The sequence below is a fragment of the Macrosteles quadrilineatus genome, unplaced genomic scaffold (genome assembly GCF_028750875.1).
Source record: "Macrosteles quadrilineatus isolate MER2022 unplaced genomic scaffold, UCM_ALF_1.0 Scaffold_3__2_contigs__length_128488019, whole genome shotgun sequence".
NCBI classification, from domain to species: domain Eukaryota; kingdom Metazoa; phylum Arthropoda; class Insecta; order Hemiptera; family Cicadellidae; genus Macrosteles; species Macrosteles quadrilineatus.
The window spans coordinates 67,013,697-67,039,900 of NW_026542596.1; the positions used below are offsets into that span (position 1 = coordinate 67,013,697).

Below are 26,204 nucleotides of genomic sequence, written 5' to 3' on the forward strand. Positions count from 1 at the left end.
TTTGTAAATTGTGTTAGGAGTTTTAAATAACACATTATAATTAAATACATACCTTACATTCCTAACAAGGGAAATCGTGTGTTTAAACAGTTTAATCCACTGTACTTTCACGTATAAGAATGAGTATTCCAATACGTCTGACCATGCATTTTGGCGCAGAGTTATGAATAGAACTCGGTATTTTGTCTCATAGATTCAGGTGTCATATACTTTAAACTACCTAACAGTAAATAGGATTTTAAGTTTACAAGCAATACGGTAAAAACTTACACTTCCTTAGAGACTTTTACTTGCAAAATCAATAATTTTAAATGCAACGGTCGTGTTTATTATCTCTGTTTAACAACCCGATGCGTTAGTCTCATTTGGAAGGAATGCCCATGCGTTGTTGTGGTCTGGGTTGGATGCGACAGATAAAGCAATCTGTTTGGCATCGGTTCAGTCGTGGCTTGTTAGTAATTACCTCGGAACACGCCGATGTTGTGGACCGACTTACCACCACGGTGTGCTGCTGTTTAAAGTCATGTTTCCCGTTGTTAAAGAAAATAACACAACTATGTCGAAAAAATTACACATATAGTTTAAGTCTTTTAAGTGTTTGTATATCTTGTCAGTGGCTATCCCCTAACCTGAAGAAGAAGGAATTGATAAAATGGGTACTAGGTGTTTCAACAATATTCTAGTCTTTATATAGTTATTGTTGTATTAAGTATGTTCTTTTAGTCATATGATTTATTTGTGTTTAAATATCTTTTGTTGACAGATGTTTTTTGAAAACATGTTTTGGTAAACATTGGTTTAGTTGGAAATAGAGTTTGTTGAAACAAGATGTGGAAGGAGAAAACAAGAAACCTGTGGCATATATATCTCGGACTCTAATGCCTGTTGAAGAAAACTACAGTAACATTGAGAGAGAAGCGCTTGCGTGCACTTGGGCAAGTGACCGTTTAAAATGTTTCCTGATGGGTAAAATGTACACAATTGAGAGCGACCACAAACCGCTTGTCTCAATTTTCAAAAGACAAAATTTGGAAGAGCTCTCACCGAGGCTACAGCGATTCCGAATGCGTATGATGAGATACGATTATCGCATGACCTGGACCCCAAGAAAAGACCTTGCCATAGCAGATCTGCTATCGAGATGTCCTATTCCGGCTAATGAAGATGGCGAATTGACAGAAGAAGTGGAAGCCTTCGTCCATGAAATCAGTATGATTAGAATAAACACTACAGACGAAAATGTGACAAAAGTACTTCACTCACAAATGAGGGATCCAATATGTGCACAACTCAAGCTAAACATTTTAGACGAATGGCCTGGAAAATCAAGTTTACCTAATGGGATTCAAGAATACTTTAACGTGAAAGACGAGTTAAGTTGTATTGATGGGTTATTGCTTCGAGGAACTCGGATGATAATACCTCATGAACTACGAGCGGAAATGCTTGAGAGGCTTCACAGTGGGCACTTGGGAATCACAAAAACAAGGAAACGTGCTTTGGAAACCATGTGGTGGCCTGGAATTTCTCAAGAAATAGAAAGAAAAATAAGAGACAATCTTCCATATACTTTGGTTGGAAATCCTGTTGAAAATAAAGACTTTTTTGAGAGGGAGAATAAGTACCAGTCGAAGTAAAAGATGCAATTTGATAAACGACATGGAACGAGGGGTTTAAGTGAATTAGAAGAGGGAAGCATGGTATGGATCACAGATCTACGTAGACATGGTAAAGTAGTCAGGAAATTGAACGAACCACGTTTCTACCTTGTGGACATTGACAAGAAAACCATTCGACGAAACCAGAAGTTCTTAGTTCCTGCACCATACTACGGAGAAGATTGCATTCTTTCAAACTGTTCATCTACGGCCCTTAATTGTCCATCTAACTCACGTGATCGTCCAGACGCTGGCACAGTTACCCATTACGGAAGGTCCATCAAGATACCGAGGCGGTACCGAGCTTCATGAAGATGTAGACATCTTGAGGCGGGATGTTGTATTAAGTATGTTCTTTTAGTCATATGATTTATTTGTGTTTAAATATCTTTTGTTGACAGATGTTTTTTGAAAACATGTTTTGGTAAACATTGGTTTAGTTGGAAATAGAGTTTGTTGAAACAAGATGTGTGTTTAATATTCTTGTATTAGAAATAGAACAGTTATCGAAAAAAATAAGGGTTAATTTTGATATTACACATTTTTAACTATTTGTCATGTCATTATCTGCATTATGTAACCCCTGGTACATAGAAGTGAGCTGGTTTAAAAGGAGATGGCGGGGTTTTGGTCCTGGAGGTCACGGGTTCGAATCCCAATAGTAACCATTGGCTCTACTATGGCATTATTCTGAAGTAATATATTTAAAATTACGCTCAGATTAATATATACTTGAAAATTACCTTCAGTGCTGATGCAGGAAATCTGCAGTAACAGATTTTACAAAAATATCGCACCTCGCAATCATATTGTGGAAGGCGATACGAACAAAATAAACCTGACTGTAATGCCAACTCATCATTCAAAAGTGGAAGACATTTCCAGTGTTCAGTGGATGAACAAAACGTGGCAAGAAGAGCAGTAACTCATCTGAAACGACAGAGAGATATCAAAAGTGTTATGGGCACATTTGTTGTCGATGTCATCTTGTAATGTGACCGGCGAGATATAAAATTGATAAAAGGTGTTTTATGTGTTCATCAAAAACGCCAGGAGAGGTTATGGGCCCATTGTGATCTGATGGCGCTGTGTTGAATGGTGCGATGATGGCGATAGGTGATGGTGATATACTACAACATGTATATACATATAAATTCTCTATGGACATTAAGTATTGAACTATTTATCACCCAATATAAAACTGTTATTTGAAAAAAAACATTGTAAATTTGCCTTGTTGTATATTGATGATAACCAAGAGTATTAAGTGTACAAACGAAATGTAAGTAGAAACGAAATTCCATTGCTTCCATGGATTGGAAATTCCATTGCGATGATGTACTCGGAGATTCATTTTCCATTGTTTTATTTAAGTACTACTTTATAAGTATAGTGTTTCAGTTCAACGTTCAACGTTTTTACATTGTTATTGTTGGTAGACGAATTATTTAGCTTATTACTTTGTTTGCTATTTGGTGAAACAGAACAAATCTGTCCATAGTATTAAATCCAGACATGAGGTAACAATTTTCAAATAAATCTACCCAAATCATCAACATTTTTGGTTTTATTTTTAGTTTGTGTATATACATATCTTAAATGTGTATTTATCTTAAAAGTTATATTGTACTTATTCAAACATCTCTACATATTCATAACATAAAACTTTGACATATTAATAAAAAAAAATGGCCATTAATTTTTTTTTACTATCTTTATTTATTCATTAGCGTTGTTCCACCTTTGATATTTTAAATAGACCGATTACGTTAAAAACTAAAAATTCACATTTGTTTATATTTTTGTGTATAATAACTACGTTATAATAACCAAAATCATCCAAAAATATTAAATTAAAACTAGAAATACCGTTTGATGTTGGTTGGTAGAGTTTACAAATTAATTAACAAACCCCACATTGGCCACGAGGTATGTAGAGGGCAGGGTGTATTCTTGTGTGATAGGGTTAGATCAATATCCACCAAACCGCTGTTCTGGGTTTATTGCCAGCTTAATGGCCCCCAGAAGTCCCGATATTCCTCCACTTACAGACCCTTTCTAACTCCACACCTTCGCCAGATATATGTTCTTGCCGTGGAGAAATAAATTGGACCTCCATTAAGTGGAAAGTTAGACATCTCTGATTTATTTCAGTTATTTCGACCATGCGATAGAGTAGGAGAGTTCCAACTGTTGCAATTTTCGAAGTGGTTTAACTTGTTTCAGTATATAATAGTGGCAACTAAAAGACACGTTAATTTACTCAAATAAGATGGTTAATATTTATTTGTCACAAAGTGAGATTTCACAGGATCAATGTTTTACTGTTGAGGGCTTAGAGAGCTTCAGTCCGAGCTCTATACGATAATTTCCCTATAATAAATAATAAAGACAAAGTTATATCATTAAGACGATTAGGAAAATGAAATCTTCAACAAACAAAATTGTTGAGGTTTCAATTTATAATTAACTAGCTGTACCCGCGGGCTTTGCCCCGTTTAACTTCATAAGTATTCGCATGGCTCAATCACGTCCTGTTGAAGTTCGTTCGCTACGCTCACTCACCTTTTGGTTGCAAATTAGCTGTTGTCATAAAGAAAATAATAGTGCTGCACCCAGTTGGTAATCCTTGTAACTTTAATGCTATTGAACATCATAGAACAGAACCAACTTGTTTAATTGAAACAGCTGTTAAGATTCATTAATTCCTTTTAAATATGAAAAATCATAAGGTTAACATGGGAAACTCCAGAACCACTGGGGCGGAGCCCGAAAGTCCGATCAGAATAAAAATTACTTAGTTTTCCTATTTAATGCCCAAAGAATCGGTGTACCGAATTTCAGCCTCCTAGGTAAATGGGAAGTGGGAGAATTAGTGATGAGTGAGTGAGTCAGTCAGTGAGTCAGTGAGGGCTTTGCCTTTTATATATTTAGATAACTGGTTCAAATGCTCGAAAACTGTAATTATGGTTGTGGCCAAGAAAACACTACTCATTTATCAAAATAAATTTCAAAAATAGTTGCAGCATCTTAGAGAGGTTGAACATAAAGGCTATTTAAAGAAACATTTAGTTACCCGTCAAAGTACAAAACAACAACTCTTTTGTCTGTCTGGCTGACATTCACTTTTATTGTAGCTTCCAGGGATGTAAAATTAAAACTTGTTAAACTAAAACTTACTGATATAATATACAGGAAATATACAGTCTTCGTATCAAAACAGAAGATAAAGAACCCAAGATATAGAAAATGACAACAAGAGCTTCATATGTGTTTAACTAATATAACTTTTACTTAGTTTTCGACAGCCATCATCATGTAGCTATATTAATATAAATTTAAAAAAACATAACCTGCTTTTATTACATACTTTAATTGTACCTTTAATAATTACGTTATCTTCCAAATTATAACCCTCATATTGCTATGAATCTTGATTTAACTTGGGACCTTGAGTCTATTAAGCGAAACCTGACCTATGTAAAATCTATGTTTTAAGTTCTCCTATTTCACTTATTGATGTTCAAACGCATACATTTACTTATTTCAGTGAATATTAAGTGACATGGATGTGTAAATGACACGTCCCATTGTTAACACATTGTCACGTTAGAGGCCGCTGTTAATGCTGGGTAGTGTACATGTATCAGCCTGATCGTATTCAACATTGGTGATTCATATAGTCACTGGATACTGTAGATTATGTTGTGGCAAGTTGATTGTTTTGCCAGATAGATTTGGTTGTCCATTAGTTTCAACAGTGTCCTTCAGCAAGGTAAACATACATAAGGTTAAATGTACAGTATGATTTAAATCATTTTAGGGTCTAAGAATAAACAGATGGGAAATTTATAAGCCTGGAAAATTGAATAAATATTTTTTTCAAGAGATTTACAATTCCTACAACTTTCTTAAGTCAAAAGTTTAATGACTTTGACAATGACACAGTGGACTTTCAATTATGAATAAAATAAGTATTCGCCTTTGATTTAGAACATCTTTAGCAATCGCTTGTACATTACTGCTTGCTGCTAAACTGGCCCATGTCACAGAACCCCGTGATCCTGTCAATCCCATAACATGATCCATAACATCCCCATAACCGCCCCAAGCATCAATCAACGTCCACCCTACACACCACTAATAGTGACGTTGACAAAGCCGCCGCCCTGGGATACTTATTGCTTCTTTGACTATGGTAAATTTAAGAAGATAGGACATTTAATAAAATTAATATTAGGGTCGGCAGGGGTACTAGAACAAGAGAATATACGATCTACTCTACGTTTATTACTTTACTCCCAAGATGGAATATTGGTTATTTCTTCAACGCTGGTAAACTAAAGTAGAAAGAAACCCCAAAATTGATATCACCTTTATTGGAGACTTACAAGCCACGTTAGGTTTGTATTTGTAGTATTTTTAAAGTTATAATATGATTAATTTTTCAATCTTTTAGGAGTGTAGTCTGAAGCTTGTAGATGATATCCTTGACTCTGGTGAAGTCGAAAAGAAAAAGATGTGTTAAAATTATTTAGACTAAACGGTACGGTTCTTGAAGACATTACGATTTAAAATTAGGTTTAGATCTTTTAACGTTGGTCCGAATAGTAGATTATTCAAAATTTTGTGGATCTATTCACGAAAAACATAAAATGGAAGATATAAGCTAATCCAGTGATTGGATAGATAACCGCGGCCATTTCTTACTTTAGAGGGAATGATACTAATTAGATGAACTGCGTATAAAGTTCTGTGATGGCGGAAGGCTGTTAGTATCACACGGAATGTGCACATTTCAGAGATATGATGTATTGCCAACATTACCGTGATGGAGACAAATCATATAGAGCCAGTGCTACCAACATTGACTTGAACTCCGCGATTACACATTTACGTTGTAAAGATTGTTTTCAACTTCTCTATAAGGTGTTTATACAAAAATTTACTTGATGTAATAATGTTTTACGTATCAATATAGAGAAAACTTCTAATGGAATTTTAAAGCAAAATCCAACTGACAACTTTAACCCATATTTTGTAAAATATCAAATTTCTCCTTTAAATTAGCATTAAATTGATTATTTTATGACACAATACTAATACTTTAAATGTACAAAATTTAGAAGGAATAAAATGTATTTCAATTTATAATCAAACAGATTTTTTAAAACCATAAACTATCTCTTTACATCTAATATCTTAAAATATTTTGTACTAAAGGTATTGTGTTGCAAATTTCTTTAGGGGTGATGGTTGAAATGATTTATTCAACTAAGGGTTTAAATGAAATATAATATTGATTATTTATAATCATACAAGTTATATAACCACATTGAAGAACATTATCACGAACGACATACGAGTATTTGTTAGGGGTTTCTTCAGCTGCATACAAAATTAATAAATAAAGTACACCAAGAGAAATTTACAATTTTTCACAAATTATATTTTTACTGTAATCCGAAAATCGAAGGGTGAGTACCTAATGTCCATAAATAATTTATATGTATATACATGTTGTAGTGTATCACCATCACCTATCGCCATCATCGCACCATTCAACACAGCACCATCAGATCACAATGGGCCCATAACCTCTCATGGCGTTTTTGATGAACACATAAAACACCTTTTATCAATTTTATATCTCGCCGGTCACATTACAAGATGACATCGACAACAAATGTCCCCATAACACTTTTGATATCTCTCTGTCGTTTCAGATGAGTTGCTGCTCTTCTTGCCAGGTTTTGTTCATCCACTGAACACTGGAAATGTCTTCCACTTTTGAATGATGCGATGGCATTACAGAATTATGGATCTTTTCGGATATTGATATTTTGAATAAGCTTTGTTGCTTTGAGATGCATATGGGATATAGGATTTTGTGAGTGCTACAAGAATATGTTGTTATTATCCTACAAGCACGTTTTTATAATTATAATAAACAAGAAAATTACTTTGTATTGCTCAAGTTAACTTATAGACAAAGTATAAGCAACGCCGAATAAAATCACTGTAATATAATAATAAATAATAGGACAAATCGAACATGGAAAAATAATAAACATTTACTAATAACTACTAACACATACTGAGTACATATTTGCCAGTAAATGAGTTTTTAAGTAGTCACCGAAATACCTCCTTTATCATTCCCACTACCCTAAGCCGGAAGCGGATACTGAACCTAACCTTTAGGGGAGAAGTCACGTGACCTTATCACCACAACATCCCTCGGATATCAATCTGTGTCCATCTCTCCCCCCCCTCCCCCTTCACCCACACACGCACAGAACACGTAAATCGTCGTTTATATAAAGTGTTATATGAATAAGCAATAAACGTGGTCATAACTGACATTGTGAACTGCTATGAACACGCAAAGTACAATAATCCTTAAAAAGTAATAATATCTATATATCGTGCTTACGGTTATAAATTAATAGTGTTCGCCTTTAAAGAAATATGTTTAAGCTAAAATATGTTATAATTACAAAGGTGAATTATGTATACTGTATAGCCTATGTTTTGCGTTCGTTACGGGTGAATGCTAGAAATACTCACGAAATACTGAACCATCTGTGATGACGTTGTACACTAAAGTACTTTAATAATTTTATACTTTAATAATTTAATACTATTCATTAAAATGGCGACCATACAAAGTAGGTATTTTAAGCCAAGTATGATTGGAGATGAGTGTAGGATGAGTGGGGTTATCTTGTAGTCTTGTTAGTGACTAAGGCCGACATAATAGCGATGAAGCATACCAACATACAGGCTTGAAATGCGTCACGGATGTCAAATAATTCTATAATTTTCTGGAAGGAAATATCAATCTTCCTCGGAGGAAATAAATAATAACCACAATCTTTACATTTGCACTCATAATATTTTAATAACTTTATGCTTTGATAAAATTAATTATGAGCTTTATTCTTCAAAACAGTTAACTATGTGGTACGGTGCAACCACTTTGTGAAGTGATAGCAGTGGTCACTTTCTTTTTATTCAATTGTGGATTTGTAACTGTTATATACAATATATTTAAAGAACCACATTATTCTCTTCTGTGTTCTCATAAGCCCACACAAAGCAACTAGTTAACAAAAGGGTACTATACAGTTAACAATACAGTAAAAACTAAATCAAGTCGTACTTTCCGATGCCGAACTGTGTTTCATTATCGCAACGAGTTCAACACAGTCGACCACGAGGAGCTAATGGAAGCAGAATTTACTCCTTGCGGGATCGGACGTATATCTTTTCTAATAGGTGTTGAAAAGGGAGAGATCTGTAAGTGGGGGAATATTGGGACTTCTGGGAACCATTAAAAGCGCAATAGCCAGAGTAGCACAAGATTTGCTAGCCCTTCCACCCTACAATGACGTAATTCACTCAAACCATCTGTTAACAGGTGATACATAGCAGTTTATATTGTTTTGATGCATTCCTTGGGTTCTGACTCGATAGAAATTGCATTATAAAAGCAAACTTTTTTAAAATCAGCTGTTTTGCCAACTTTTGAAAAATTAGCTGTTTTGTCAACTTCTGAAAAATCAGCTGTTTTGCAAAGTATTAAAAAATCAACTGTTTTGCAAACTTTTAAAAAATCAGCTGTTTTGCAAACTTAAAAAAATCAGGTTTTAGTTTTCGACCTTTTTACTTTTCGTTGCAATAAAGATATAATTATTTACAATAGACCAATGCTTGACAGTAGACTGTGTTGTTGGTGTTATTGATTCAAATTTGGATGTTTCGTCAAATTTACCTCTAAAGTAGTTCCATTCCCAAATGAAAAAGCTGCATGTATGTGTTTCAATAATTCGTATTTGTACTATTCAAATGATCTAAGATGTGTTTGAATAACTAAAACACATTAGTGACATGCTTAACCTGCAATTATCAATTATTAATGCTAATTTCTTTGCGTCAGATCCGCACAATTGGGTGTTGAGCTGAAAATGAAAGCAAAGAATTGAGTGAGAGTATATCTTTGTTGCGAAGGTAATTTATTAAAAGCATAGTTATCATTGACATAGGTCTTGGTTCAAGTTAACTTTTGGATTTACTTTTTTTCGGGAAGATTATATAACACATAATTTTAATACATTTTCTACAATATGCTAGCTACTATGTATGACATCTTATATCAATGCTACAAATAAATGTATTAAAATTAGCGAACCAAGAAACATAAATAATATATTGAACTATAGACTATTATTTTATGAAACCGTCGCCCTTATAAGGTCGAATATAATATTTTTATCGTAATGTCAAGTTATACACAAAGACACATTGACTAACGAATGTTGATAATATGGTATGTCAGGTTAAACGGATCGGGGGCGTTTTCTAAGATGATACATTGCCAACATTACAGTGATGAAGACAAATGTAACGACCCAGTGTTACCAACATTAACCTAGTAACTCTAGCTTCGATGAACTGTAAATGATGTTTGAGATTATTTATAAGGTTTTACAAATATTCACATCCTCCTTCAGTGGAACTCTGTAAAAAAAGACACAATATAATATATATTTTAATTTTCATAATAAGTAGGCCTATTATTTTTATTTTACTTTTTATTATCATTTACCAAGCTAGACACGATTTATATTACACAGAATTGACCCACAACCCTCTAACAATTGTATGCAATAAGTTGCTTTTTAAGTTCACACATATGCATTGCGCTCTTAACTTTTAACACGAAACCATAAACTGCGTTGACAAACATTATTTTGGATCGATAGCTCATGCAAAATAGAAAACCAAATGTATTTGGGTGAATTACACCTCTCTGCTCTCACTACATATTTCATCCCGACATTATGCCGAATATAAAAGTTTTATGGCCGCATTTGTTGTCAACGTCATCTTGCTCTGTGGACAGAGGGATATAAAATTGATAAAAGGGGTGTTTTATGTGTTCATCAAAAGCGACCGGGATGTTATGTGGCCGTTATGTACTGATAGGACTCCGAGGGCTCACTCGATGTGGAAATGACTCGTTCAACATGTTTATTTAGAAAAACAGAGATAGCTTGTCAGTTAGTTTTCACAAAGTTTACCCCAATATTACTAGTACTTCCGTCAAGTTTGGGAAAATAAAGCACCAATATATTTTTAATAGAATATTTGATAGTTGTAAAGAGACTGACCAGCAATGGTGAGTAGCTCTATAAAAATTGTTTGTATATATCTAACTGTATTATTTTTAAACTTGGTTTTATAAAAGTCTTTGGGATAGTCTGAGCTTTTCCTTGGAAGATTCAACTATAATTTTTGTTGTATATAATTTTAGCTAGTTCTGTCTAAATTGAAATGAATTGCTACTTACTACAACCACAGAATAAAGTTTGTGCTACAAGGTGTCTGTGAACCAAGGTTCCGAAACTGGTTATGTCAAATTCACCCAGATAAAGCCAGTTTAAAAAAAAACGGTTGTCGGTCGTTTGGGTCTTGAAGAGATTTTCATACGCCATTTTTTTTTTTGTTCAATTTAGAGAACAGTGTAGATTGGGACTATAAAAGATAAAGAAAAACAAAATTTTTTTTAATGAGTAAAGACTTTATACTTAACATTACTCCAATATACATTTTGATTCATAACAGTGTGTCATCCATAACTAAAGGATTCAAATTACTCCTATATACACACCCATTGTCAGTACGGTAAACACTAATTTAGATAGCCACCTCCAGCCGGCGCCTCCCGCCAAACCCCTCCATTTCCCGCCATAATGATGACGAACTGACGGCCGCGTAATTTAAGGCCCGGCAGATCTTCATCTATAATTAGCGGCCATTAGGTGCACGGCCAGACGTTTCATTTGTCCTTGCTGTTGTTTTTAATGGCAATAAAATTGTACACGGCCACTTCCCCGTGATGTGCGGCTGTTAGTGCGGCAACGGCGACCGCACGCTCTGTCTGCGGGTAGCGGTTAGCGGTTAGTCTACATAAGATATGAGACGAACAAAATCGTTGTCATGCAAAGGCAATGCTCCGAAAATATTGTGCACATCCAGGTACTGCTCCAACAGGATCTACTCCGAGAACGTCAAATAGCTGGAGCTTGTTGTGGGCTTAGAAGTATACCAGTAGGTATATGTGAGGTATATCAGTAGTAAGAAACTTTCTGATAGGTTTTATTCTTAATGCGTTTTAACATCTACACAAAGAGCATAGAATGTTAATGAACCAAAATTGTAATCTTGTACTGTAATCTAACGCACCGAAAGAGTTTTCTAATTTTACTTTTGTAAACAATTGTTTTTAAGGTTACAATTAGTTGTAGGCCTGCTCATAATAACTTTGAGACCAATAATTACTGGGTGATTTTTATTATATCAAACTTAAAACTTAAAACATTCAAATATCATACTCCTAAAGGAAGACAGAACTATTTAGTCAAGCTTAAATCCTTGACCTCACCAAACGGTCAACTATTGTTTTCTAATCAACGCTGTGTCTATTCAATTATCCATTCAGGAGATGCTCTTCACTATATTTCCGTTTACAAAGGAATTGACGAACATGTACAAAAATCTGGTCTGAGTGTTGTCACAAAAATTCCCATTGTAATCTTATCTATATATATAAAGCTCAAATACCACTGACTCATTCATTCACTCACTCACTCATCACGAAATCTCAGAAACCATAAGACCTAGGAACCTGAAACTTGGCAGGCATCTTCCTTTTGGGTAGTAGACGCTCACTAAAGGTCCATTTCCTATCCTGCGACTGTTACGACTCAAGCCGCACGGCCCTAGCCGCGCGTCTAGAGCCGTACGGCTGGAGACGCTTGTCTTATTTCCTATGCCGCGACTCCCACGTCTAGTGTAACTAGTGCAGTTGCACTTTGACCGTCATGGAAGAAGCTTTGGCAGCGTACATTTTAATGGAAGAAGAGGAAGAAGAAGAACTATTAACGTGTCTTGTTAAAAACAGTGAGCAACAGCAAACTAACCCATCGTTCGTTGCACGACAAAATGAGGGATTCCAAAGAATTCTTATTCAGAGACATCTTCTTTAAGATGAAAGTATATTTAGGAAGTTTTTTCGTGTCAATATATGTCAGTTTAATTACATTTTATCGTTAATCGGAACTGATTTAGAAGGAAAACCATGTGGTAAAGTGAAAAAACATCAGTTTCTTTAGAAATCTGTCTCCAGACGTTTTCTCGCACATATGCATCCTTGTATTGGGGGTGTTTGGGGTTAAAAACAGATGGGTGTTGACGAACAAGTTCAATTAACCTTGAATCATCCATGATTTTGAAGGCACACACTTGAAACTCAGTATTTAACTATCTAAAACCACACAATCAAACAACTCAGTATACTATCAATTCGCGCCTCAACTCCGTATGTATGAACTATTTCGTTACAGCCGCGCGACTGAGCGACTGAACTGCTCACGGAGCAGTCCAGTCGCGACGGCTCGAGCCGCGCGGCTCGAGTCGCTTCAGTCGCGCGGCTGTAGACGCTCGATAGGAAACGGTTGCATTTACTTTGCATTAAAGCAGTCAATTTTTTCAGCCGCGCGGCTCGAGCCGCGCGACTAGAGTCGTAAGAGTCGCAGGATAGGAAATGGACCTTTAAGAAAGGATTTTACCCTCCGACCTCTGGGCTCCGCCCCAGTGGCTCTAGAGTTTCCCATGTTAACCTTATGAGTACTCATATTTAAATGGAATTAATGAATCTTAACAGCTGTTTCAATTCAACAAGTTAGTTCTGTTCTATGATGTTCAATAGCATTAAAGTTACAAGAATTACCAACAGGGTGCAGCACTATTATTTCTTTTACATTTATGACAACAGCTAATTTGCAACCAAAAGGTGAGTGAGCGTAGTGAACGAACTTCAACCTGGAGGCGAGTTAACCTGAAGGCAAGTGAGCGCAACGAACGAGCTCCAACCTAAAGGTGAGTGAGCGTAGCGAACGAGCTCCAACCTAAAGGTGAGTGAGCGTAGCGAACGAACTTCAACCAGGACGTGATTGAGCCATGCGAACGAGATCATCTTGAAAATTAAGAAGTTAAACGGGGCAAAGCCCGCGGGTTACAGCTAGTTTTGCATAAATTAACTACTCTCTTCAGACGGAAAGTAGGCTATTGTGTCAGTGTTGGAGATCTCTCTTCCTGTACGTTAATTTAATCAATCATTAAGATTTTAAATAATAGACGATAGCTTACCACTTTAAATGGTTTCGTTTTGAACTGCTAAGACATAAAACACTATTCAAAGCGACGGCACTGTTAAGAACAGAGTTAACCTAGAATGTACCTATATCTTACATGTAAGAATATGTCATAAAGTGGTACCTAGCCTATGGCCATTCAAAGGTACCACACGGTACAGTGACCCCTCCATGTATCAGGACATTGCAACCACGTTCGATGTAGATAATTTTAACTTTGTCATTTCCAACTCTCAAGCAATGGAAAACATTAGCTACACTACGGTGTTAAACGTCCATTTTACGTTAAATAGTACCACAAAGTTCACCATGTGTATCAGTATGGTCACGTTGGTTGCAGGCCTACCATCGTCTTGCCGGAAGCAATATCTCGCAACAGCTGTAAAACAAAAGAAATGTTGCCGCGCAGTAAATAAGGACGAGATACCGATGTAAATTGGCAACTTGGCCACAACTCATCGCTACTGCATTGTGTGCTAATGTCCAACTCGCAGTGTTGGAGGCCGTGCAATTTGTGGCGGCTTGCGCACAACACACGTGTTGTCGAGGGTCCAAACTGGTGGGAAATGTTCAAGTTGCGCTGTAATCAAATCTAACCCATTTTCATGTAATTTTTGACTATTGTTAGAACTTGACTTAATATTGCCATGTTACGGTTTTGCTAAGTTTTCGAATACAACGGTATGTGAGAACGTTCGTAGTGTTCACTACTGTACTTCGATAATAGTGTTCAAAATACTATGAGTATGGGTTTTGCCAAATAATTGATTTTAGCTCTGGTTATGTATAGATCTAGACATGCCAACCCTGTCCCCTGTGTTTAGGTTTTTGCCAATCTTGGAACAAAGATTATCATGTTTGAATTGAGCACCTGAAGAGTGTGCTGGTAAAGATTACTGATTCCTGTCAATTAATTACACCAACTTTTTTATTCAAACTGATAGTAGGATGGAAGAGATAAAGTTTTAAGCTATAGAACTTTTGATGTCACATCAGCTATCTCAGTTAAAAAAACACTTTTGAGTGGCGCGGTCACCTGTGGTATAAATTAATTTCAAAAATGGCTGCACCAGGTAAGTAGATGAAATGACATTATAGTACATAGGAGTTATGGGAAAGCAGTAAGAGGTAGAGGTGTCACAACGAAAAACTAAACATTGCTATGAAATAAAATAATTCTGTATCAATAAGTAGTATAATATTCCACAATGTAAAGCCGACAACGAACAATGATTTAAAATGAATATCTGTTAAAACATAAACAACCCTCCCCCTTAAAAACATATAAACGTGCAAATTCCAATTTCAATAACAACCATACAGCAGACCTTAAAAAAGCAATTTTGAATTTAAAATATCTATGTTAATCGCATGGATAAAAACTGTTGATTCACTTGGTTCAACTTTAAATTCGCTAACTTAGTCTGCAGGTTTGTGGTGTTATTTACGTTATATTTCCAGACTGATAATTGGTTTGTAATAAACAACTTTTCACTTTATCATCATAAAATATGAGTTTGATCACATTTTTTACACTTAATCGTCAGATATGACTATGATAAACGTGTTTGGGTAGAACAACTAATGGATTCTAATTAGCAAATTACCTGTCAGTCAATCCATCTTACTGAAGTTTGTCTCTGAAGGTCGAAATTAATGAAATTAAACTACCTACACGTGGCTTTAGGTAGTTGGAGCATTTATTGTCGACGTGTCAAACTGAGTTTAAAACTGTCGGTGAAAGATTCACGAAGTTCGGCCATGTTGGAACTTGAATGATTGCCATTATGGTATTTTTTCATAACAAGAGTAGAAAGTGAGTCAGTTGAGTCCATGTGTTTAAAGTGCGCTTTAAACATAGTCGAGAATATGTAATGATCAACTTTCACTCATGTTTTGATCGTAACTTTTCAGTAAATTACAAACTTTTTATTTTTTTTATAAAAATATACATTGGTATATTTCTTTATTATACAGTTATGAACGTTTAAAACTTATAGCGGTTTTGAACTGAGGCCTTTTATTTAAAGTTCAAATTTATATGGATTGTATAGTGTTGGTTGTTGCAAATTGAAACAATAACAAATATTGGTTTGTTTATGTCTGCAAAATAAAAAATAGTAACCATGGTGTTTGCATGGTAAACATCGTAAAGATTAATTTTCACAGTTGGTAGACTATTATATAACCATTATAATGAATTATGAAAACAGTTGATTTCACAGTAGTGTAGCGAAATAGTGAATTTCATCTAGAGCCTTAAAGTGAATCTTTTCGAGCCGAGATCAAGTTACAATCAATGCGAAGCCGAGCTCGAAAAATGAGTAAGGATTTGATAAGATACATTTCGCCTGTGTGATAAACTATATCTTTCGCCATTTTTCTTTTCACCATTATTAAAGTAACCTTTAAAACCCGTTTCTATTTTGTTTTCGATTAATTTGCTAATGGAAACGACCAGCTTTTTAGTAAGTGATTCAATCGTTCGTCTATTACGATTGTGTTAGTGTACATTATACCATCGATATGTTGAACTATTGACAATAAGGCAACAATAAACTACAATCGATTGCCAATCGACACATAGGCCTACTTTTGATACATGCGATTGTTTACAATCAAAATTTACAACTGAGTTGACAAGAGCTGAATTTTACTTCCTTGGTGCTATAAACACTTTTTACCCCCTAGCTACTTTATACCCGCAACGCATGCATTAAAAACGGCTGTTTGTGCTACAGTGTGGCAAAAACATTTATATCGATACTCTACACAATTATTTGATGGCACTAAACTACTAGGCTGTCTATGAGGCGTCAAAAATACACATCACCCTTGCAGACATTATGAAGTAGCTTGACTTTGAATTAGTCATCTGACCATAAATAAATAATTGTCAGCCTTTAGAAGAGTGCCAAGTTTTATCATTGATTTTATAGATGTGTTGATTATCAGCATCCATCGTAAACAATGTTTGTTCAATGGTAATTCTGTGAACCCAAAAATGTTCTAACTGGTTACAGTACAATTGGTCACCTTTTAAGCAATACGAACAATATCAACAAACGAATCTGGGCGCAATACACTAAAACCGTCCAGCGAAAGTCGTGATTCGCGAAAGTTTCTTACGAAATCCCTGAGATCTGTGGCTCGAGTCGGGGCTAACTCATTTTGAAAGGTAAAACGGTCTTCCGAATACCCTGACTCGTCTAAAAGCATTCTGCAATCTACTCAAAACCCTAACTTCCGTACAGTACAGTTAAATTTGCTTACGTGAAGCAAAATTGTGTCACATCAAGGAGTGTTAGAAGGTTTTCGTTTCTAATTTATGCCATGTCCTCTATATCTTATGATTTTACCTACATGGTCTAAGCTCTAAAATAATGTAAAGTTCATAAAACAGGTACATAAACAAGAAAGGTAAGTAAAAAGTGAGCATGAGGATGATACTCGGGACAAAGAAAAATGTAGTTATTGAACTACAGTACTTAATAAGCCAAACAAGTTTCTCCATCGCAAATTTGTCTTTGGTTAACGTGACCGTAAGCATCATCTTAAAGGGGTTACTTGTTTGTTCCCTGGGTAAAACAACATAAATAAATTTAAAGAAATTTAACAAATTCAAAATGATACACTATGCATGGCAGTTTATAATCTCCATTGTTTTACATGTAGTCTATCAGTTAAACCAAATATTTTATTGTATTTAATGGAACACAGGCATTTCAATACTAACAACTATGTTTTTGATCCGCATTTGCTTCTTTAAGTCTGCACCATTTAAAAAGAGCGAGCCTCAAAGTGAAACAAATCTGAATATAGCTAATAACGAGGTGTGGGGCGAAACCTTATTATTTATGGCCCAGCTCACGATCGCGTCGTCGATCGGTCGTTTCATATTATCGACTCTCTAATTGATCACTGAGGCATTTGCAACTCAAATCACTTGGTCAGATTATACAGCGGCTCTCTTGCTTCCCATCTAGTTAGCCGCTTACTGCTGTGGGTGTAATTATTCACGATAGCACCACCGCGCCGAGCGCTGTCAGAGAAATGTGTAATTTACCTTTCGACTGGAGGCAACCCGCTAATTTCTGCCGATTAATCCACGTCCTGAAGGTGTGTAGAGATCGTAGCTCACTCTAGCGCTTCACAGGCTGGGATCCACGTCCTGAAGGTGTGTAGAGATCGTAGCTCACTCTAGCACTTCACAGGCAGGGATCCACGTCCTGAAGGTGTTTAGAGATCGTAGCTCACTCTAGCACTTCACAGGCAGTGATCCACTTCCTGAAGGTGTGTAGATATCGTTCGTAGCTCACTCTAGCACTTCACAGGCTGGGATCCACGTTTTGAAGGTGGGTAGAGATCGTAGCTCACTCTAGAACTTCACAGGCAGGGTTCTACGTCCTGAAGGTGTGTAGGGATCGTAGCTCACTCTATCGCTTCACAGGCTGGGATTCACCTCCGGAAGGTGTTTAGAGATCGTAGCTCACTCTAGCGCTTCACAGGATGGGATCCACGTCCTGAAGGTGTGTATAGATCGTAGCTCACTCTAGCACTTCACAGGATGGGATCCACGTCCTGAAGGTGTGTATAGATCGTAGCTCACTCTAGCACTTCACAGGATGGGATCCAAGTCCTGAAGGTGTGTAGAGATCGTAGCTCACTCTAGCACTTCACAGGATGGGATCCACGTCCTGAAGGTGTGTATAGATCGTAGCTCACTCTAGCACTTCACAGGATGGGATCCACGTCCTGAAGGCTTGTAGAGATCGTAGCTCACTCTAGCACTTCACAGGATGGGATCCACGACCTGAAGGGGTGTAGAGATCGTAGCTCACTCTAGCACTTCACAGGATGGGATCCACGTCCTGAAGGCTTGTAGAGATCGTAGCTCACTCTAGCACTTCACAGGATGGGATCCACGTCCTGAAGGCGTGTAGAGATCGTAGCTCACTCTAGCACCTCGTCACAGGATGGGATCCACGTCCTGAAGGTGTGTAGAGATCGTAGCTCACTCTAGCACTTCACAGGATGGGATCCACGTCCTGAAGGCGTGTAGAGATCGTAGCTCACTCTAGCACCTCGTCACAGGATGGGATCCACGTCCTGAAGGCGTGTAGAGATCGTAGCTCACTCTAGCGCTTCACAGGCAGGGATCCACGTCCTGAAGGTGTGTAGAGATCGTAGCTCACTCTAGCACCTCGTCACAGGATGGGATCCACGTCCTGAAGGTGTGTAGAGATCGTAGCTCACTCTAGCACTTCACAGGATGGGATCCACGTCCTGAAGGCGTGTAGAGATCGTAGCTCACTCTAGCGCTTCACAGGCTGGGATCCACGTCCTGAAGGCGTGTAGAGATCGTAGCTCACTCTAGCACCTCGTCACAGGATGGGATCCACGTCCTGAAGGCGTGTAGAGATCGTAGCTCACTCTAGCGCTTCACAAGCTGGGATCCACGTCCTGAAGGTGTGTAGAGATCGTAGCTCACTCTAGCACCTCGTCACAGGATGGGATCCACGTCCTGAAGGCGTGTAGAGATCGTAGCTCATTCTAGCACCTCGTCACAGGATGGGATCCACGTCCTGAAGGTGTGTAGAGATCGTAGCTCACTCTAGCGCTTCACAGGCTGGGATCCACGTCCTGAAGGCGTGTAGAGATCGTAGCTCACTCTAGCGCTTCACAGGCTGGGATCCACGTCCTGAAGGTGTGTAGAGATCGTAGCTCACTCTAGCACCTCGTCACAGGATGGGTTCCACGTCCTGAAGGCGTGTAGAGATCGTAGCTCACTCTAGCGCTTCACAAGCTGGGATCCACGTCCTGAAGGTGTGTAGAGATCGTAGCTCACTCTAGCACCTCGTCACAGGATGGGATCCACGTCCTGAAGGCGTGTAGAGATCGTAGCTCACTCTAGCACCTCGTCACAGGATGGGATCCACGTCCTGAAGGTGTGTAGAGATCGTAGCTCACTCTAGCGCTTCACAGGCTGGGATCCACGTCCTGAAGGCGTGTAGAGATCGTAGCTCACTCTAGCGCTTCACAGGCTGGGATCCACGTCCTGAAGGTGTGAAGAGATCGTAGCTCACTCTAGCACTTCACATCTAGGGAACTAAACTATTATTTTTCCCTATCCAACTCAACATTGACGTTTTCACCAACTTCTGCTTGGGTCCTATAATTATTTTCTAGTTGCATTAATTTGATAATCTAATTATAACCCAAGTCACTAAAATGCGACCCGAAAAAAATTACCTATTCTTTATTGACTACCATGAAGAATACATGCTGCAATATGTTTACCATTATCTAATGAAAGTTTACAATACACTTTGTGCAAGCCTATAAATTAGCTTGCTTAGCGGACTACTTTGTACTTTGTACAATAGTTTTATCAAGGCGAGACGATTTATATTCTCCACTTGATTAAACCAAGTCTTTTAAATGGCGTGTTAACAATGAGGTATTGTGTCGTGTCTTGGTGACCTTGCGTTATGACACAAACAAGCTTTGGTTAATGATTCGATTGCGAAGTGGAAGGTGTTGCCAAAGCGCTGAAAGGTGCCAACTAAGCAGCTGTTACAAATGTTGAAAAACTTAGGAATCACGGCTTTATAACTAAAAATGTTACAGTTTGACGCAAGTGTTAGAGAGATGGCATACTACTTTTTTAAGTATCCTCTTTTAAGGACAGTTAATAACACTTAACAGTAAAGCCTTTGCCATTATATAAATTTGAGAACTATGCTTTGAAAAAAACCATTACTCAAGATTATTTTAGTTTCTAAATACTACTATCTTGTCTTATAACTTTTTACCGAAAACAATCTAATGTCTTACCTAAAACGATAGGATTGCAGTAAAAAAACTCAGAAATATAGTTTTGAATATGGTTAAAGTAGACTTATTACAATAACTATAAACAAAAGTCATACAATTAACTCAAACGAAACTTAATTTTTACATATCACTTCTAACCTGATGACTTTCCTCTCAAACCTTTTCTTTATGTCCAGCGGAGGCCTATATCCTCCCACCGACTCTCTTTCAGAGGAGGGTTCTCATGTGTCGATGTAGTTTTTGCCATTCTGAGGTATAATTGCCATCCGCTAAAGCAATCAATATAACAAACTTAGACAAAACTCACTTAACCTACTTGCAGTTTAAAACCAATAACCTGAACACTCTCCATGTCTCAGCACTCCTGCCATCAATTCTCTTTCCTCTACTTTTCACACATCCCTGTGATTTTTGGCACGGAGAAACTTTTACTGACACAGTACAGGCCCAGGGGGTACTTCGGCATAAATCTGTAGAGAAAGGCGAGGTGGCCACCCACGGCTATTGTGCTACGGCCACCCTGCTTCAGCTGTCGCAACATTGCTATAGTGCATGCCACTCATGACCAGACTGTGAATGGGCGAGGCGAATGGTATATGATACTCGATATGCCATACTTGCTTTGTATGGAAACAGGCTGGTCGTGGAAGATTATATCTTGAAGGGTCTGCATCTTGTGTAGTTTTGTATCAACAATTACAATTTTATATCGACAACTGAGGTTATTGTGTTGCTTAGCAACGTTTTTTTTTCAGTTTCAATTTCAACATCTCAAGTGTTTCTTTACTCGTCCAAGCATTTCCTAATATTGGTCTCAAAGGTTAAACGTAGGGGTTGAAATTTTGAAGTGACGTTTCTTTCAGAATCCTTTCTATGTAGTTTTCTTTTTATTAACATTATTTGAATTAAATTTGGATGTAATCAGACACTTTTTAAATCTTTACAAAATCAATGCTGTAATTTATTGGAATACGTGTTATATTCTATCGAAGTTCTTTTTCCTAGGACGCTAGGCACGAGCCCAGGATTGTTTTCCACATTACTTCAGGCTAGACCTAGGGTTGCAGCAGTAGGCCTATCACTTAGATTAAATCCATTGGTGATTAGGCGGGATTTGAACCCGGGACCTCAGGTACCAAAGTCCCGCACTCTACTACACCAGCTTGCTCCCCTATCCTATATTCTATCACAGTTGGATTAGGAAATGTTGTAAAAATCTTTCGTAACAAATTATGTAAAAGGTACCTTTTCCTAAAGGGTGAACTTTATATACTTTTGTTTATACACACTTTTGTTGTTTCACACGGTTTGTGATAAATCCTCAAACATTAATTGTTATGTAAATGATTTCTTTTGTACTGTCAAATATTTCTTCAGCTGTTTTATTTAAGACTGTTTTGTTTATGTATGTTGTTTACTGTTTTTATGCAATTCTCTCATGTAAAATGTAGCTGACTATTAAGTTGAATAAAACCATATCAATTTGGTTTCTAAACATTTGCTTTCATAACAATTTATTCAACTTAATATTTTAACTATATTATTACAAGTTTTCTCTACAAGTTCTATTCTATCTTTTCTATTCAAGTTATTTATTCCAAGAAATCTAAATGGATAAATACTTCAAGCCTGAGCGCCTATCTTTGGACCCTAATGACCCCCATTCTGATCGTCAATGGAAACATTGGAAAACCACTTTCGAGAATTTCATGGAAGAAATATGTGCTGCAGAAGATGATCTACTAAAACTTCTATCTAATTTTGTGGACTACAACTTATATGAAATAATCTCAGAGGCTGATTCTTATACTGAAGCTATATCTATTCTTGACAAACTTTTTATAAAGCCTACTAATGAGGTATATTCGCGTCATCAACTAGCAACTAGAAGACAGGAACATGGAGAAAATATTGATCAGTATCTTCGAAAACTCAAAGAACTTAGTAAAGCATGCAACTTTAAATCTGTCACTGCTAATGAAAATCGCAACGAGTACATAAGAGACGCTTTCATTCGAGGATTAATATCACAGTCCATTCGACAAAGACTTCTTGAAAATCTAACTTTGACTCTTGAAGAAGCTTATAATCAAGCCACTACCTTGGAATCAGCTGAAAATCAGGCGGTTTCATATATTTCAAGCCCTTGTAACTCTATATCTCAGTCAACTCCTAAAAATGTTGATGTTACTGATACAAATGTTTCTCAGGCAGCTTCTGATTCGTCTTCACACCAATTATCCTCGATAAGAAGAGAAAAATGTTTCTTTTGTGGACGGTCACGACACTCTCGAGCCAACTGTCCTGCCAAAGACTCAGTTTGTAATATTTGTGACAAGAAAGGCCATTGGGCAACAGTTTGCAATTCTCGCAACCAAAGTAGGGCATTTAAGGGTAAAACAACTCAAGGTGAAAAGACAGAAATAAACTCAATGTCTTCTTCTCTTGTTGCTGCCTCACAAAAATGTCTTTCAAAAGCTACAGTATCACTGATGTTAAATGGCAAACCAGTAGATGCACTTATTGATACTGGGAGTTCCGACAGTTTTATATCTGAAGCTACTGTGAAAAGATTCAATATTTCTAAATACCCAACAAAGCATGAAATATCGATGGCATCAACAAGCCATGTTTCATCAACTCTTGGCCACTGTATTGTTGACATGGTGTGCGATGGCCATGAATACCCACAGACAAAGCTGCTTGTCTTAACTGATTTATGTGCCGATGTTGTAATTGGACATGACATCCTTCGGCAACATTCTGCTGTGGAGCTGAATTTCGGTGGTAAACGCCCACCCTTCAACGTTTGCAATCTACTTAGGGCTAAAGTATCACCCCCACCACTGTTTGATAATCTAACGAATGACGTCAAGCCTGTAGCCATCAAGTCCCGCCGCTACTCTGAAGATGATAGTAAGTTCATAAAAAGTGAAGTAAGTAGGCTTATATCAGAAGGAATAATTGAACCGAGTAAATCACCTTGGAGAGCCCAAGTGATTGTGGTCAACAATGGGCACAAGAGACGTCTGTGTATTGACTACTCTCAAACCATCAACAAATTCACACAGCTTGACGCCTACCCTCTACCTCACATTGAATCATTTGTCTCTAAGCTTGCTCAATATAAAGTGTTCAGTACAATCGATCTGAAGGAGGCATATCACCAAATACCTATTCGGAATGAAGATAAACCATTCACTGCATTTGAAGCTAATGGGAGACTTTACCAATACACTCGAATTCCTTTCGGCGTAACAAATGGTGTGGCGTGTTTTCAAAGAACTATTGACCAGATTATAGAAACTGAAAATCTACTAGACACGTTTGCATATCTGGACGATGTAACTATTTGTGGTCGTAGCCAAGCAGAACACGATCAAAACCTACAGAGATTCATGGAAGCAACTAGAAAGTATAATCTTACCCTGAACAAAGAAAAATCTAAGTTTTCGTTGACCAGCATTCCAGTTCTGGGGTACATTGTAGAAAACATGTCCATGCGTCCTGATCCTGACCGCTTGCAATCACTCTTGAATTTCCCCGTTCCAACTGATAATGCAAGCCTTAAAAGAGCTCTTGGCATGTTGTCCTATTACGCAAAGTGGATTCCTAAATTCTCTGAGAAGGTTCATTGCCTTACTACAGTCAAATCATTCCCAGTAGGCAGTAAAGAAATATTGGCTTTTAAGACATTAAAAGAAGAAATAGCGAACTCCAGTATGTCTGCAGTTGAAGAAAATATTCCATTTACTGTAGAAACAGATGCATCTGAATCAGCTATAGCGGCTACCCTTTCACAAGCTGGTAGGCCAATATGTTTCTTTTCAAGAACCCTAACTAAGAGTGAACAACATCTACCTGCTGTGGAAAAAGAGGCCCTCGCAATATTCGATTCAATACAGAAATGGAGGCATTTCCTGATTGGAAGACGGTTTAAATTAATTACAGACCAGAAATCTGTGTCCTATATGTTCAATCAGAAACACGCGGGAAAGGTTAAGAACAACAAGATTTTAAAGTGGCGATTGGAACTAGCACCTTTCTCTTACGACATAGTGTACCGTTCTGGCAAGGAAAACGTAGTAGCAGATGCATTTTCACGAGTTTCATCTTCCATCTCTTGTAGAGATTTCGAAAAACTCCGTAGAATTCATTGTGACATTGGACATCCTGGAATAGTACGAATGGTTCATTTCTTAAAAAGTAAAAATCTCCCTTACTCTATCGAAGATGTCAGGCGAATGACCGCGTCATGCTCTGTTTGTGCGGAAGTGAAACCTCGATTCTATCAAAAAACCCCATCAACACTCATCCATGCAATGGCTCCTTTCGAGAGACTTAACATTGATTTTAAGGGACCAATACCATCTGTGACAAGGAATAAATATATACTGACGGTTGTTGATGAGTTTTCAAGATATCCGTTTGCTATTCCTTGCTCGGACACATCAGCATCTTCTGTCATCAAAGCACTTACATCAATCTTCACCATCTTTGGTATGCCTGCTTTTGTCCACTCCGACCAAGGTTCTGCTTTCATGTCAAAAGAACTGAGTGATTTCTTACACTCTAAAGGAATCGCCACTAGCCGATCTTCACCTTATAACCCTCGAGGTAATTCTCAAGCTGAGCGATATAATGGAACGATTTGGAAGACTGTATCTCTTGTTCTGAGAAACAAGGGACTGAAGACAGAACAGTGGGAGTATGTTTTGCCAGAAGCTTTGCATTGTATACGCTCGTTACTATGTACAGCTACAAATGAGACCCCACATGAACGTCTTTTCAAACACCAGAGACGATCATTTTATGGCACCTCTCAACCTCAATGGCTCATGAATCCAGGACCAGTATTAGTGAGAAGGCATGTAAGAAATAACAAATATGAACCTTTAGTGGAACAAGCTCAGCTAATAGAGGCTAATCCAGACTATGCTCGCATCAAGTATAGAGATGGTAGAGAGGCTCTGGTATCGGTGCGACATCTCGCTGTTCCCCCTGAAGCTATCCAACAAGAGGATGAGCCAGTGACTTCGGAAAATCCCAGTCAAGAACTAGATCCTGTTCTTCAAGACCTGAGACGTGAATCAAACCTGCTTCAATCTGAAATTGGGAACTCTATTCAATCTGAAATCGAAACATCCCCTCTGCATGAGACCGTGACCCCTACTTCTGTGAGGGATAACGAAGAAACAAACCTGCGTCGTTCCACTAGAGTCCGAAGACCTCCCACCTATCTAAGGGATTACATTTAAAAAAAAGATGGGGTGAATGTTATGTAAATGATTTCTTTTGTACTGTCAAATATTTCTTCAGCTGTTTTATTTAAGACTGTTTTGTTTATGTATGTTGTTTACTGTTTTTATGCAATTCTCTCATGTAAAATGTAGCTGACTATTAAGTTGAATAAAACCATATCAATTTGGTTTCTAAACATTTGCTTTCATAACATTAATTAACCTAATAACAATAATATACTTGATTT

The 26,204-nt window shown here is 37.4% G+C and overlaps 2 protein-coding genes across 2 annotated transcripts; both read left to right on the forward strand.

The window, feature by feature from the left end:
- Window positions 1–878: 878 nt before the first annotated feature.
- LOC128989275 (uncharacterized) lies at window positions 879–1,637 on the forward strand. The gene has a single exon (XM_054411154.1). The coding sequence runs from the start codon at window positions 879–881 to the stop codon at window positions 1,635–1,637; it is 759 nt and encodes a 252-aa protein (XP_054267129.1).
- A 20,689-nt stretch (window positions 1,638–22,326) lies between these two features.
- LOC128989276 (uncharacterized) lies at window positions 22,327–25,974 on the forward strand. Its single transcript, XM_054411155.1, has one exon. It carries the CDS (start codon window positions 22,327–22,329, stop codon window positions 25,972–25,974), a length of 3,648 nt encoding a protein of 1,215 aa, XP_054267130.1.
- Window positions 25,975–26,204: the final 230 nt, after the last annotated feature.